Source organism: Labeo rohita, unplaced genomic scaffold (assembly GCF_022985175.1).
Source record: "Labeo rohita strain BAU-BD-2019 unplaced genomic scaffold, IGBB_LRoh.1.0 scaffold_271, whole genome shotgun sequence".
Lineage (NCBI taxonomy): Eukaryota > Metazoa > Chordata > Actinopteri > Cypriniformes > Cyprinidae > Labeo > Labeo rohita.
Genome location: NW_026129001.1, coordinates 1 through 16,276, shown reverse-complemented (window position 1 = coordinate 16,276; position 16,276 = coordinate 1). Strand labels below are relative to the sequence as shown.

The following is a 16,276-nucleotide window of genomic DNA, read 5'->3' as shown; positions in this document are numbered from 1 at the left end:
AGCGGTACTGACAGATACTGACATGTATTCAGAACAAGTGCTTTCAGAGTCAGGGGCCATTTGACACACAGACATTAGAGAGGAGGATACTGCTTGTATCCAGTCGAAAGTTATATTTGAATTTCAAATAAAAGTGAAACAAGTGTTCAGTCTGTGCATTTAAAGGGCTTTTCTATGACACACGCATTTCTCGCACGACAACAGCACCTATCCAAACTACTCCAAAACAATCCCAAACCACTGAAAAACATGCACTTTTGGATTGGTCTTGTTGCCAGGCTTAAAATAGCTATCATGTGTTTGTGTTATGCAATGCTTTGAGCTGAACCAGGGCCTGTTTTGAAAAAATTGGGTTTTTAGTGAGAAATGTGAGAAATACTGTCAGATATTTTAAATGGGGATTCATTTTTGTGCACTACGATTCAAAAGTTTGAGTTCAGTAAGATTTTTATTTTTTTTAAAGCAGTCTCTTATGCTCACCATGCTGCATTTGTTTGAGCAAAAATGCAGTAAAAAGAGTAATATTGTGAAATATTATTACAATTTAAAATAACCCTTTTTTAAAATAACTTATTTTAAAATATAATTTATTTCTGTGATGCTGTGATTGTGTGAATGTCAAATGATCATTCAGAAATCATTTTAATATGCTGATTTGCTGGTCAAGAAACATTTTACATTATACCTATATATGAAAACCAATAAGAAATATCAATAAAAAAAGTAAAAAAAGAATTTGAAATATGTATTAATGGCTCAGGGCCGATTAAATAAGAAAACAAGTAAATTATTAAATTGATGAAAAAAAAAAAAAAAAAAAAAGTGGATACAATTGTAAAAACGTGTTTACATTCCAGAAATATCTCTGATTTTCCATATTAAAGTTGAAGTATTTATTGGCACCCTGCTCTCTAGTTATCATATCAGCATCGGCCATTAAAACCCATATTAGTTAATTACTTGTGAAACTTGACAGTATTGTTGAATGCTGGCTGTCCTTGACTGCAGGGGTTACGAGTGAAGTAGGCGTGTGGTCTGAAAAGCATTCCAGTGGTTCACCCTCGCAGCCTGGCTGTCTGCTGGAAATGGGATATTCCAGCAATCTGGGTCAAAACGGCTGCCAAGCTGGACCTGAGCACAGCACAAACACATGGCTGTCTCGCTTAGAACTCATTCACACAAGTATCTGACGTACTGCACAATTAAAAGCATGTTAAAGGGATAGTTCACCCAAAAATGAAAATTCTGTCATTAACTACTCACCCTCATGTCGTGCCAAATCTGTAAGACTTTCCTTTGTTTATCTTCGGGAATACAAATTAAGATAAAGACTGACATGGAAGAGAAGAAATAAAGTTGTTATTTTTGTTTTCTGTGCACACAAAAAGTATCCTTGTAGTTTCATAAAATTAAAGGTTGAAGCATTGATGTCACATGGACTATTTTAAGGATGTCCTTGCTACCTTTCTGAAGTGTCAGTTGTGTTGCTGTCTGTGTAGGGTCAGAAAGCTCTCGGATTTCATCAAAAATATCTTAATTTGTGTTCTGATGATGAACAAAGGTCTTAAAGGTTTGGAACGACATGAGGGTGAATAATTAATGAGAGCGTTTTTATTTTTGGGTGAACTATCCCTTTAATGTTCGTTTTTTTACATTTTTAAAAACTGTTCATCTAAAGTTAATGCTTTCCTTTGTATTGAAGCCTGTTTCTGCCATGAAATAAAATAATAAAAAAGGTAATTGCAACCTTTTTTATATATCATTTACAGTTCTGACTTTTTATGCCTTTTAATTGTGACTTCTTCAGAAATCTCAGAACTTCTAAAAAAACGTCAGAATTGCATGATATAAATTCAGAATTTATATATATATATTTTTTTTAGTTTTAGTTTTAGGTTTAATGTACATCTCACAAGTGTGTTTGTTTGTTTGTTTCTGCTGCACAATAAAAAATAAAACAAGGTAATTGTGACGTTATTTTTTTACAATTATCACTTTTTTCTCACAATTCAGACTTTTCTTCTCAGAATTGTAAATTTATTTCTTGCAATTATGGGTTTATATCTCTGTTTTTTCTCAGAATTTCAAGAAAAACGAGATTAAACTCAAAAATACAGGGAATAAAATGTCCATATTGTGTGATTTAAAAAGTCACAATTACCTTTTTATTGTTTCAAAAATGGTGGAAACAAGCTTCCATACTTCATAAGCTTCATGAAGAATACTTACAGTTGAGGTTTACATACACCTTGCAGAATCTTCAAAATGTTAATTATTTTGCCAAAATAAGAGGGATCATACAAAATGCATGTTATGTTTTATTTAGTACTGACCTGAATAAGATATTTTACATAAAAGACATTTACATATAGTCCACAAGAGAAAAATAATAGTTGAAAAGTTAAAAAAATGACCCAGTTCAAAAGTTTACATACACTTGATTTTTAATACTGTGTTGTTCCCTGAATGATCCACAGCTGTTTTTTTTGTTTGTTTGTTTGTTTTTGATTTAGTTTTTTGTTTAGTGATAGTTGTTTATGAGTTCCTTGTTTGTCCTGAACAGTTAAACTGCCCGCTGTTCATCAGAAAAATCCTTCAGGTCCCACAAATACTTTAGTTTTTCAGCTTTTTTTGTGTATTTGAACCCTTTCCAACAATGACTGTATGATTTTGAGATCAATCTTTTCACACTGAGGTCAACTGAGGGACTCATATGCAACAATTACAGAAGGTTCAAACACTCACTGACGCTCCAGAAGGAAACACAATGCATTAAGAGCCGGGGGTGAAAACCTTTTGAATTTGAAGATCAGGGTAAATTTAACCTATTTTGTCTTCAGAGAAACATGTAAGTATCTTCTGTAGCTTCTGAAGGGCAGTACTAAATAAAAAAGATATGATATTTAGGCAAAATAAGACGAATTTGCTCATTTTCATTCTTACCAAAAGTTTTCACCCCTCGCCTCTTAAATGTATTGTTTTTTTTTTCCTTCTGAAGCATCAGTGAGTGTTTGAACCTTCTGTAATAGTTGTATATGGGTCCCTCAGTGTTAAAAGATGGATCTACAAATCATACAGTCATTGTTGGAAAGGGTTAAAATACACAAAATGCTGAAAAACCAAAGAATTTGTGGGATCTAAAGGATTTTTCTAAAGAACAGCGGGCAGTTTAACTGTTCAGGACAAACAAGGGACTCATAAACAACTATCACTAAACAAAATAACACAGCTGTGGATTATTCAGGTAACAACACAGTATTAAGTGTCAAGAGTATGTAAACTTTTGAACGGGGTCACTATTATTTTATCTTGTGGGCTTTATGTAAATGTCTTATTCAGGTCAGAACTAAATACAAAAATAACATGCATTCTGTATGATCCCTCTTATTTTGGTAAAATAAATGTTTTGCATATTTTGTGAGGTGTATGTAAACTTTTGATATCAACTGTAAGGTATATTTTACTGTAGTAGGCAATAATACCAGACATAAATTGTTTAGAATGTGAGTATAAAAAATATGCAAGAAACCTACCTTCAATTAGAGAATTATTTAAATAATAATAATAGTTTTAAAAGCAAGCAGACTTTAAAAATCAAGACCTGGTATTAGTGATGCAGATCTGAGTCTCTGAAGTAAGAAACAGTGCTTATACAGCAGTAAGGACAAGCAGTCGCAACATTGCCAACATAATCTTCAGTTGTTTCTGCTGGAGAGGCTTTTGTTTGCATTACTTCCTGAAAGGAAATAGCTAAGGACAATCATCATAATTGCTCATGATGAGTCAGTGGTGGTGAAGGTGGCTGGTTGTGTGTTTTTATATTACGGTTCATGCTGTGTGCATGAGTGACCCCAAACAAGAATTTATTCTGCTGTCATGATGCCACTCTGTTTTTTTTCGGTGGTTAAGGGTTGGAAGGAAATGCTTTGAATACGACCGTCTATTTCAAACTGTAACCCAAATATGGTGGAGAAGTGGTTTGAAAGAATTTTAAAGAGTACCATTATTTTCTATTAAAACAAATTGTAAACAAATTACACATCTTATTGAACTAATCCAGACTCACTAATGCCTGTCTTTCTTGTCTTCCTCCATTATATAAAGATGTCTTATGAAGCTTCTTCAAGACCCGGCACCCCTCAGGGGTCCGTCCCGGCAGACTTCAGTCTGCCCGCCAGCTCCGTCTCCTGCTTAGACAGCTCAGCTGCCCGTCACCGCATCGCTGTCAAAGCCAACGCTTGTGCCAAGAGAAAGCCTGCCAGCGTAAGATTCGTCACATTAACCATTCACACGCTTTAATTATCTAAGGGGTCTTATCATATCATGCCAACAAGCTGTTAGTGATGTTTTATTCTCGTTTAAGTTGTCTTTTTAAGCCTTACAGGAATCCAAAATGGAAAAAAATGTCATCTGTTTGTCTTAGCAGCAGAACTGAACTGTGCTTATTCGTGTTTAGAGGCAAATGTTGGACAAGAGAAGAGACCTGAGGGAAAGAGTTCTGCTCAGAGACACAGAGGACAAACTACGGATGGTTACAAGTATTGGAGAACATAAAGGTACCTGATCCTTAAAATTAGTTTTTGTTGGTAAAAATTAATGTATTTCATCCAGCAATATTAAAGAAGTCCACTTCCAAAACAAAGATTCACATATAATGTACTCACCCCCTTGTCATCCAAGATGTTCATATCTTTCTTTCTTCACTCGTAAAGAAATTGTTTTTTGAGGAAAACATTTCAGGATTTTTCTCCATGTAATGGACTGATATGGTGCCCCAATTTTGAACTTTCAAAATGCAACTCAAATGCAGCTTCAAACGATCCCAAATGCGGTTGTAAACGTTCCCAGCCGAGAAAGAAGGGTCTTATCTAGCGTAACGATCAGTTATTTTAATAAAAATAATATAATTTATATACTTTTTAGTGCCAAATGCTTGTCTTGTCTTTCTCTGCCTGGACTGTTTTTTTTTTCCAGGTCATGACAGTTAGGGTATGTTGAAAAATTCCCATCTCATCTTCTCCCTCAAGTTCAGAATCAGCCTTTATCCCTGTTTTACCTTTTTGTTAAGGGTGTTTGATCTTCTTTGCATGTTCACTTTGCAAAGACTGGGTCGGTACTTCTGCAGTGATGTAGGATGCTCAGGGAGAGCAAGACAAGACGAGTGTTTGAGATTAAAAAGTATTTAAATTGTATTTTTTTTTTTTTAATGAAAATGACTGATCGTTTTGCTAGATAAGACCCTTCTTCCTCGGCTGGGATTGTTTAGAGTTCTTTAAAGCCGTATTTAAACTGCATTTTGGAAGTTCAAAATCGGGGCACCAATGAAGTCCATTATATGGAGAAAAATCCTGAAATGTTTCCTGAAAAAAAAATAAAAAATTTCTTTACGACTGAAGAAAGAAAGACATGAACATCTTGGATGACAAGGGGGTGTGTACATTATATGTACTTCTTTGTTTTGGAAGTGGACTTCTCCTTTAAGAAATATTAATGTCATAATAATAATTGACTATGCAGGGCTGGGCAGTAACTGATTACTAACTGATTGATGTAATCTGGTTTAAAAAATAAAGTACTTGCAATTAGATTCTAATAATATTTATTTATTTATGTTTTTATTAAGTATAAAACTTTTTAGAAAATTAAGTTACAATAATTAAAAATAACATAAAAATATTTGTCGGCCAAATTAAAGTGATGTGACATTCATAAACATGCATGCATAAATAAATACGTAAATAAATATTTTTTATTATTAATTATATTAAAACTTTTTTTTTAATAGAAAACACTTATTTTATATGTGACCCTGGATCATAAAACCAGTCATAAGTAGCATAGGTATATTTGTAGCATTGGCCAAAAATACGCTGTATGGGTCAAAATTATGAATTTTGCAGTTTATGCAAGAAATCATAGGATATTAAGTAAAGATCATATTCAATGAAGATATTTTGTAAATTTCCTAGTGTAAATATATCAAAACTTGATTTTTGATTAGTAATATACATTGCTAAGAACTTAATTTGGACAACTTTAAAGGTGATTTTTTTTTTTTTTTTTGTATTTTGATTTTTTTTGCACCCTCATATTCCAAATTTTCAAATAGTTGTATCTCAGCCAAATATTGTCCAATCCTAACAAACCATACTTCAATGGAAAGCGTATTCAGCTTTCAGATGATGTGTAAATCTCAATTTCAAAAAATTTACCCTAATTTTTGTGGCCTAGGGTCACATATTTTAATATTTTATTACATTATTTCAAAAATGTTTTTTCTGTTCAATTTGGTCTAGATTTGCCCGTTGAACAGGTGAATGATTCAGACCGTGAGTCATCCGCTTCTGAACACGAGGAAGAGGACGTGACCGACTCTGGCCGCTCTCAAAAAACCTCTCCGACATCCTCTGTCTCAGCTGGAGATGTCTCTGAAGGGGAGGAACATGTTCCTGGTGACGATCACGTCCCCAAATCTGAGGTCCCAGAATCCTCTTGGGAGACTCCAGTAACACTTGAGCTGCAGGCTGATGATTTCTTGTTGGACACAGGATGTGAGGTCGTTCCTGAGGAGCAGGGGTCACTGTTGGAGGAAGTGTTGAGCTCCCTGAAGAGCCCTCTTGCGTCAGGACTAGCACTGGAGCATGAGAACATGCAGCAGAGTGAGGTACAGCACATTCAGTGACATTTTCAAGAAGAATGAAACAATGAGATAAGCAGGAAAAAGTTCCTAGAAATGTTCATGTTAGGTTTGAAAATCTTTTGTATGATTTTAAATGTTATGACTTTAAAGTAGTCATATGGTATCATCATCAACTTGATCATATACATTAAATACATTTACATATCTTAATTATTATTTGGATGTTTTAAAAAAATGTTTTAAAATATATATTTCGGATTATTTCAAAATAGTTATAAGTAGTATTTTTTTTTTTTTTTTTTTTTTTTTTTTTTTTTTTTTTCTACACGTCCAGTCAAATGTTTTTGAACAGTAAGATTTTTTTTAAAGAAGTCTCTTTTGCTCACCAAGCCTGCATTTATTTGATAAAAAAAAAGCAGCAAAAGCATTAATATTGTGAAATATTTGACTAAAATAACTGCTTTCTGTTTGAATACATTTTAAAATGTAATTTATTTCTGTGATCAGAGCTAAATTTTCCAGTTTTCAGTGTCACATGATCCTTCAGAAATAATGCTAATATGCTGATTTGCTGCTCAAGAAACATTTTTATTATTATTATCAATATTTAAAACATTTGAGTAATTTTTTTCAGGATTCCCTAATGAATAGAAAGATCAGCATTTATCTGAAATAAAATGCTTTTGTAACATTATACACTATACCATTCAATAGCTTGGAGGATTATAGAAATTAATACTTTTATTTAGCAAGGATGCTTCAAATTGACCAAAAGTGATGATAAAGACATTTATAATGTTACAAAAGATTTCTGTTTCAGATAAATTCTGATCTTCTGAACTTTCTATTCATCAAAGAAATAATAATAATAATAATAATAATAATAATAATAATAATAATAATAATAATAATAATAATAATAAAAAATGTTTTTTGAGCAGCAAATCAGCATATCAGAATGATTTCTGAAGGATCATGTGACACTGAAGTCTGGAGTAATGATGCTGAAAATTCAGCTTTGAAATCACAGGAATAAATTATATTTTAAAATATATTCAAATAGAAAACAGTAAAATAATAGTAAAACTATTTTAAAATGTTACTGTTTTTGCTGTACTTTGGATCAAATAAATTCAGGCTTGGTGAGCAGAAGAAACTTCTTTAAAAACATAAAAAAACGTAAAAAAACTTTTGACTAGTAGTGTATATTTGAGTACATGCAAAAATAAATAAATAAATAAATACATTTTAAAAAAACTGAGCGATTTTAATCATTATTTTGTCCTGTTTTGCAGTAAAGATATTTTTAAATCCTCAAAACAAGATAAATTTACCTGAGTTGCAAAATAAATAAAATACTTTTTCTTATAAATTATCAATTATTTTCTTTACTAAATTAAAGTTAAATGTAAAGTCACTTAAAGGTCTTATGTACTTGTTTACTATACTATACTATTACTATCAGTTATAATCATTATATAAATTATAATTATTAATAATTTAAATAAAGTTAAATGTAAAGTCATTTAAAGGTCTATATCACTTTTTTTACTATACTATACTATAAATTTAATTATTCTATTGCAGATTTAATTTAAATTATTACCATTAAATTGTTATAAAATAATATATAAAATTAAATAAAATAAAAAAACTGTTTCAACATAATAATAATAATAATAATAATAATAATAATAATAAATGTTTTTTGAGCAGCAAATCAGCATATTAGAATGATTTCTGAAGGATCATGTGACACTGAAGTCTGGAGTAGTGATGTTAAAAAAAATTAAGCTTTGAAATCACAGGAATAAATTATATTTTAAAATATATTCAAATAGAAAAAAAAAACATAAAAAGGTCAAATTATCTGAAATTATTATAGTTATTGACCTTTACATACAGTCATGGGGGGTCTTCTCTATGATATAATTTTATTTTATTTTTTTATATAATTTCCTATTTAGTTTTAAAGCATCATGCCAAACTACTCAATAAGAATAATATATTTTTTTTATTTAGGCAGTTGTCATGCAAGGCTTCTGTTTTTTTTGTTTTTTTTATGCCCCTCAAATATATTAAAATTGAATGAATATTAAGTCAGAAATTGTATGTGCATTTATATATAAGTTTTAATTTTAAATGTATTTTTGAGACACTAAAGTGCCATAATGTCATTGATCTACATTTACATAAATTCAGTTGTAACTATCTGTGCTTCCTTTTTGTAGGTGGAATGCATAAATACTGAAACCGTAGTTGCTCAGCTTGAGGAAGACAACAAAGATCTTCTCGATTCCTCAGAGCCAATGGTGACCCAAAAGGAACAGGCTCCTCTGCCTGACTCACTTTCAGAGTCCTCTGTGGATTCGGAGGAGATCTCAGAGGAGACCACAGAGGAGGAAGAGCTGCTGGAGGTGCCAGAATCTGCTGAGGAAGAGTCTGTCGACGCAAGTCACCAAGTGCCTGAACCTGATGTTGAGAAACAAGCAGACAAGGCTGAGAGTGCCAAAGAGGATGATGTGTTAATAGAATCTACAGAAGCTTTTGCAGTAAATGTGAAAGAACAAGATGAAGATGAGGTCGATGAAGATGTTGAGGAAGAAGCTGAATTGGAGAGGGAAACCAAAGATTCTGGAGATGAAGATGACGAATTGGCGGTGGTGGAACCTGAGGTACACCAAGAATCTACTAATGATGTTGAACATCAAGAGGTTGAAGGACAGAGAGGTTCTCCAGAGCCTGAGAAAGATGAGACATCAGGTGACCAAAGAGAATCATCTACGGTCAATGTTGAGATCATTCCTGAATCTGATCAAACCGTCAGAGATGATGTCTGGAGCTCAACGGAGACCAGTGAGGAGCCTGAAGCCCCACTAGAGACGCCTGTTGAGGTGATTGTTTCTACAGTGTCTTCTGTGCTAGAGAGTCCAATTCTCCCTTCTCAGTTCTCCAGTGCTTCAATGTCTCCTGTAGAGCAGGAAGAAGAACCTGAGCCCAACAACTTAGATGAGTCTGGTGAGCCTCAGGAAGTGCCTTCAGAAAAACTTGAGGGTGTTTCTGAGCAAGTTCGACCTCGGTTTACCATCGCCCCTGCATGGCAAAGGTCATTGGCTTCTGGAGTCACCCAAGAACAGTCCCAGGCCATCTCACCGGTGCCACAAGAGACTAAAGAGGCTAATGCTTCTAATGAAACTCCCCAAACAACTGAAGTTGTTACTCCTGTAAAAGAAGAACAACCCAAACCAGCCCGAGCTCAGAGTTCCCCAACACTTCCTGTGCAGAAAGAGACGCCCCTTGTGCAAAAAGAGTCGACACCGGAGAACCCGTTTGGAGTGCGCTTGAGAAAGACTCCGGTCATGCACCGCTATGGTTTAGAGGGAGAATCGCCTTGGAGCCCCACGCAAACAGAGTCTTCAGGGGCGCAGGAGACCCCGGACCATGACCAGAGCAGCAGGAAGCCCATCTTGCCAAAGAAGCCTGATCTGCTAGCTGACACTGTGATGTCGGCCAGGAAAATCCCAGGTACCGCCATTATTAAAAAAGCTGATTGTGTTTATACATGCAAAAATAAATAAATAAATACATTTTAAAAAATTGTGCAATTTTAATCATTATTTTGTTCTGTTTTACAGTAAAGATATTTTTAAATCCTCAAAACAAGATAAATTTACCCGAGTTGCAAAATAAATAAAATACTTTTCTTATAAATGATCAGTTAGTTTCTTTACTAAATTGAAGTTAAATGTAAAGTCACTTAAAGGTCTTATGTACTTGTTTACTATGCTATACTATTACTATAAATTATAATTATTATATAAATTATAATTATTATTAATTTTAATTAAAGTTAAATGCAAAGTCATTTAAAGATCTTATATCATTTTTTTTTCTTTTTTTTTACTATACTATACTATAAATTCAATTATTCTATTGCAGATTTAATTTAAATTATTACCATTGAATTATTTTAAAATAATATATAAAATAAAATAAAATAAAATAAAATAAAATAAAATAAAATAAAATAAAAATATAAAATAATTTTGCTTCTGAAGTTAATTTATGCTGAAGGGATAATGAGATTTTTTACTGCAAAACAGGGCAAAATACTAATTATTTTAATAATTTAAAATTATAAATAATTATAATTATTATTCATTTTAATTCAAGTTAAATGTAAAGTCATTTAAAGGTCTCATGTTACTTTTTTATTAAACTGTACTATTACTATAAGTTTAGTTATTTTGTTGCAGATTTAATTTAAATTATTATCATCACTAAATTAATATTAAATAATATATTAAATATAAAATTCAAAAATATACAAAATAATTTTGCTTCTGAAGTTAGACAATTTAGTTTAATTGTAATTATTAATTTTAATTCAAGTTAAATGAAAGTCATTTAAAGGTCTCGTGTAACCATTTTACTATACTGTATTATTACTATAAATTCAGTCATTTCATTGCAGATTTAGTTTAAATTGTTATCATTAAATTAATATAAAATAATATATAAAATTAAATAAAAATATAAAATTATTTTGCTTCTGAAGTTAATTTATCTTGAAGAGAAGATAATATATTTTTACTGCAAAACGACAGAATACTAAATATTTAAGTAATTAAAAATGTAGTTCAATCATAATTATTATTCATTTTAATTCAAGTTAAATGGAAAGTCATTTAAAAGTTACGTTTAGTATACTGCAACTATAAATTCAGTTATTTAATTGCAGATTTAGTTTCAATTATTAAATTAATACAAAATAATAAATAAAATATAAAATTATAAAATAATTTGCTTCTAAAGTTAATCTATCTTGAAAGGATGATCAGATATTTTTACTGCAAAACATGACAAAATATTAATTATTTTAATAATTTAAAATGTAGTTTAATTATAATTATTATTTTAATTAAAGTTAAATGTAAAGTCATTTAAAGGTCTTGCGTTACTTTTTTACTATACTATTACTGTAAATTATAAAAATTAAATAAATATAAAATAAAAAAAATAAATAAAAGTATTTTGCTTTTGAAGTTAATCTATCTTGAAAGGATGATCAGATATTTTCACTGTGAAACAGGACAAAATACTAATTATTTGAATCATTTAAAATTTAGTTTAATTATAATTATTATTAATTTAAATTAAAGTTAAACGTAAAGTCATTTAAGGGTCTGTTATTTTTTACTGTACCATACTATTGCCATAAATTCAAGTATTTTATTGCAGATTTAATTTAAATTCTTAGCATTAAATTAATGTAAAATAATATATAAAATTAAATAAAAATACAAAATAATTATCTTCTAAGGTTGAAGGGATGATCAGATATATTACAAATTCTAATTATTTTAATAAATTATGTTTAATTATAATTAATTTTAATTAATAATTATTATTGAATAATTCAGTATTTTGTAGTTGAAAATAATACACTTACAACATCTATAAAATTGCTTTTTAGTGCATTCACTTTAGGAAATGTATTTATTTATAAATTTATTATTGTGTAAATTTAAATAGTTTCAGAGCGAAAGAGAATATTTAGAAAGAATACTTTAAATATTACAGGGCAGGGCTTTCATTGAACAGCTTTTGATTGGATCTTAAAAAGTGGGTTGTTATATTATTGTGTAGCATAACATAAGCAAAAAAAGTATCATAATATATAATATGATGCATATTTTATGTCCTTTTTCAGATACAGTGGGAAGAATATCTGTTGGTAGCACCGAGTCTCCGAGCTGGATCTCAGTGGCCAGACAGAAGCAGAGGAACTTCATCGAGAACTCACCAGAAAGCTCTCCAGAGAAACTTCCCTCACAGGTCTGTGCTGTTGCCTCATATAATTAATAAATATGTCATGTAAAATCTTGCCCGCTTCTCAAGGTGGTGTTTGAAAACTGTATCTTAGCATCATGAAACAACAGGACAATCATATTCACACATATATCCTACTTAGTCATCTCTGCATGTTGCAGCTTGGGAAAATGTAGCATTCTGGAAAGATCTAAAGAAGTGAAATGAATCAAACAAACAGTTAGGACGCTGACTCTTTGTGGCAATTTGTATTAGCTACAGATGTTTTGTGTTAATCTCTCAAATATTGTTTATTTTCCCTCATTTATAAAATGTGTTTACTTGTTCTCAGGGGGATGTCAAAAGACCGGATTCACCGTCCAGTTTATCAAATCCAATCCCCAAAGAGCAACTGGCACAGCCATGTTCACCTTTACAAGGTAATAATTTCTCCATTAGTATCATTCACTGTCATGGCCTTACATAGCAAAAGCTCTTATGGATTTAGATTTATTCTGTTTAGTCTAAAAAGTGCAATGACCTGCAAAACTCATAAAAAACACGATTTTAATCTCTTAATAGCATGAGGTTATGTTCTAAACTCAGATGGAGAAGGAAATTTATGTCAATAAATGTCTGCCCCCTAGCGGATATTTACTGTAACTGTCTATATTTTCTATATAAATAAATGAAGAGTTTGGTTCCAAAACGCTATAAATCCAATTTGAGTAAAAATGTGTTTTCTTTACCATGAAAGTGGCTAGATGAAAAATCCATATTTTCTGTTTCAAACTTTCACATAGCATCTTTAGGTTATAATAACATAAAAAAAGTAAATCCAGATTTTAATTTCCAGAGATTTATTATAAAAACTGATTATTGTTTCCCCCAAAATGCAATAAATCCATCAGTGCTCTACGCTTACTTTTCTCGTTAGGAGCACTTGTGCGTCTAACTTGAAAAAAATATTACAAATCTGATCAAAAATTAGCCTTCCCATTACGAGGTGATATTGGACTCCTTAAAGTGAATTAGAGGGGAATTTTGTTTTTACCTTTGTAATGGCATTTTTTTAACTTTATTAAAAGTATGTCATCTTTTATGCCATTCTTTTTTAAATATATTTTATAAGCTTTTCTAAATTTCAAATGAAATCAGTGTTAGCAAAATTAATTTGTACTACAGAGGTGGCACAGAAGAACAAAAAAGTAGCTTGTAGGCTTATTTTCATTTGTATAATGAGTCTCAGAGGTGGCATGCATGCAAACAAATTTATAAAATGATGTTTTAGGTATAAAATTTTGAATATAAAAATATTAAATGATTTAAATAACTGAAAAGAAGATACTTTGAAAATTAAACTAAAACTGCCAGTAGGTCACTTTTGTTCAATCTAATGCACCTTTTCTGAACAATAGTATTCATTTCTTTTTATTTCTTCAAATTTTACTAACCGCAAACCTTGTGAAAACAAACAGTTTTCACAAAAATATGAAGCTGCACAGGTGTTTTCAACACTGATAATAATTATAAATATTCCTCAAGCAAAAAATCAGCATATTAGAATGATTTCTGAAGGATCATGTGACACTGAAGTCTGGAGTAATGATGCTGAAAATTCAGCTTTGCATCACAGGAATAAATTACATTTTAAAACACTATAAAATAGAAAGAAATTATTTTCAATTGTAATAATATTTCACAATATTACTGTTTCTACTGTATTTTAAACAAATAAATGCAACTTGGGCAGCATAAGAGACTTCTTTCAAAATATTTGAAAACTTTTGACCGGCAGTGTGTGTGACAGACCTATATAATTGCATAAATGATATAATACATAAACTAAAGGAATAAAGTATAAATGAAGATCAATATGTGACCTGTTGTTTTTGAATGAACAGTGTTCTGCTCCCTTGAACTGTCCAACACATCCATGGTAGAGAAGGAAAGTAAGAGAACTGCTAACCCGTCCACTGCACCTTTGTCCCAAGATGAGCCTCCCTGGCTGGCTCTCGCTAAGAAGAAAGCTAAAGCATGGAGTGAAATGCCTCAAATTGTTCAGTGAAAGGCCACGCTGGCATATGGACTTCATAATTCTCCTTTATATTTACATACACATAAGCAATACATGTGAGCAGTAATAGAAACCATATACAGCCTAATTTTGCTTAATCAGCCTGTGTCATTAATGTTTTTTGGCGTCATGAAGGATATGGATGCACAGTAGACTGGGGCTTTGCATTTGTGTTAGAATTTGGTTTGCATCAAAAGACATTTACATTTTTTCAAACAGACTGTTATGTCACAGGTCAGAGTTCAGGTCATTCAAACTGAGGAAAAAAATTCAAACGAGTTTTACATACAAAAAGAACAAACATTCCAAAAAATTGCGCCACCATTAAAGCTGTGCTTTTACGTAGGACTGTATGGATACCGTCACCGCTCTTTATTAAGTAACTTTGCTATGTTACGTTATAGACTGTCAAGTTAGTAACACAGTTATCATGAATGGAGCTGAAGGTGTCTTTGTATTTATTTATCTCACTCTTGTATGTTTTATGTATTTTTGTATTTACGTGCACAGTTTTGTGACTTGTACATAAAATGTGAAGTACAAAAAAAAAAAATCAAGAAAAATAAAATGGAGCCATGTTTATTTGATCCATCTACCGACACTGTTGTCAGATTTTCTTCCTCTTTATTGATGTTTTTATATACATTTTTATTTAGGATTGTAGTAATGCATAGAATTGTCATTATAAAAGCATAAAGTATGAGCAAAACGTATCATTTAAAACATCCAGTATTTTTGTTTATCTATGTAAAAACCACATGTACAACATGTGCCGAAATAATAAAAAGTACAAACATTGTTTAACGGGTTATTCACATTTTTTAAGCTATTTACTCTTATTTACACTTAGCAAGGTGGCTATTTATAATACCTACAAGGTGATATTGAGGAAAAAAAAGTTTATTTGACTTTAATCTAATTTTTAACTCTAATCTTTATTGTCACCTTTAAGACTTGTTGAGTGACAAGCATATGTAAACTTTTGAACGTGGTCATTTTTATAAATGTAACTATTATTTTCTTTTGTGGACTATATGTAAGCATCTTTTATGTGAAGTATTTTATTCAGGTCAGTACGAAATGAAAACTAACAAGCATTTTGTATGATCCCTCTTATTTTGGTAAAATAACATTTTTCAGATTCTGCAATTTGTATGTAAACTTTTGACTTCAACTGTATATACTTTACATGTAGGCCTATACATGAAAGGTTACAACTATGCCACCCCAGATAGTACATTTACATCTGCAAGATGTCTGTTAAAGATCACTTGATCTGAAAAACATCTGCTGTGTATGGACGTCTGTAAGATGTCAGTTTTACATGCATTCTAAATCATAAACATCTTAAAGACATCTAATAGACATCTATTTGGCATCTGACTGAAAACGTCGTATAGACACATTGCAGATGAGCAAACACCCTAAAAAAATTTGTCTTGCAGATGTAAATGCAGACGTCAAATAGACATCTCCGAGATGTCAGGGTCCTGATAGCACGTTGAAAGGAAAACTACACTAAGCCAAAGAATAACATTCTATATACTATACAGTTGTATAAAAAATAAAAACACCATTGTCACTTTGGGTGACAAGCTTCTGTTATGTGCTAGTGTTATGGAAGAATGACTTGATTTGAGACTTGTAATGATAGTTTTACTGCATTTTGTACACAACTTCTGTGCCAAGCTTATGTGGTTAGGAAACTCTGTGAAGAGATTTGAAAACCTGACATGCATTGGGAATAG

The 16,276-nt window shown here is 31.3% G+C and overlaps 1 protein-coding gene across 5 annotated transcripts in view; it reads left to right on the top strand.

Annotated features, from left to right (window-relative positions):
- Positions 1 to 15,124, top strand: part of zgc:66433 (uncharacterized protein LOC321250 homolog) — a 53,999-nt gene extending 38,875 nt beyond the window's left edge. For all 5 annotated transcript variants that reach the window (XM_051102654.1, XM_051102651.1, XM_051102653.1 and 2 more), the window contains 7 exons: positions 4,105 to 4,263; positions 4,457 to 4,556; positions 6,297 to 6,664; positions 8,872 to 10,165; positions 12,354 to 12,478; positions 12,804 to 12,891; positions 14,356 to 15,124. In XM_051102654.1, coding sequence (XP_050958611.1) covers positions 4,105 to 4,263; positions 4,457 to 4,556; positions 6,297 to 6,664; positions 8,872 to 10,165; positions 12,354 to 12,478; positions 12,804 to 12,891; positions 14,356 to 14,519 — 2,298 coding nt within the window. In that variant the 3' untranslated portion in view covers positions 14,520 to 15,124. The remainder of the gene's footprint in view (positions 1 to 4,104; positions 4,264 to 4,456; positions 4,557 to 6,296; positions 6,665 to 8,871; positions 10,166 to 12,353; positions 12,479 to 12,803; positions 12,892 to 14,355) is intronic.
- Positions 15,125 to 16,276: the final 1,152 nt, after the last annotated feature.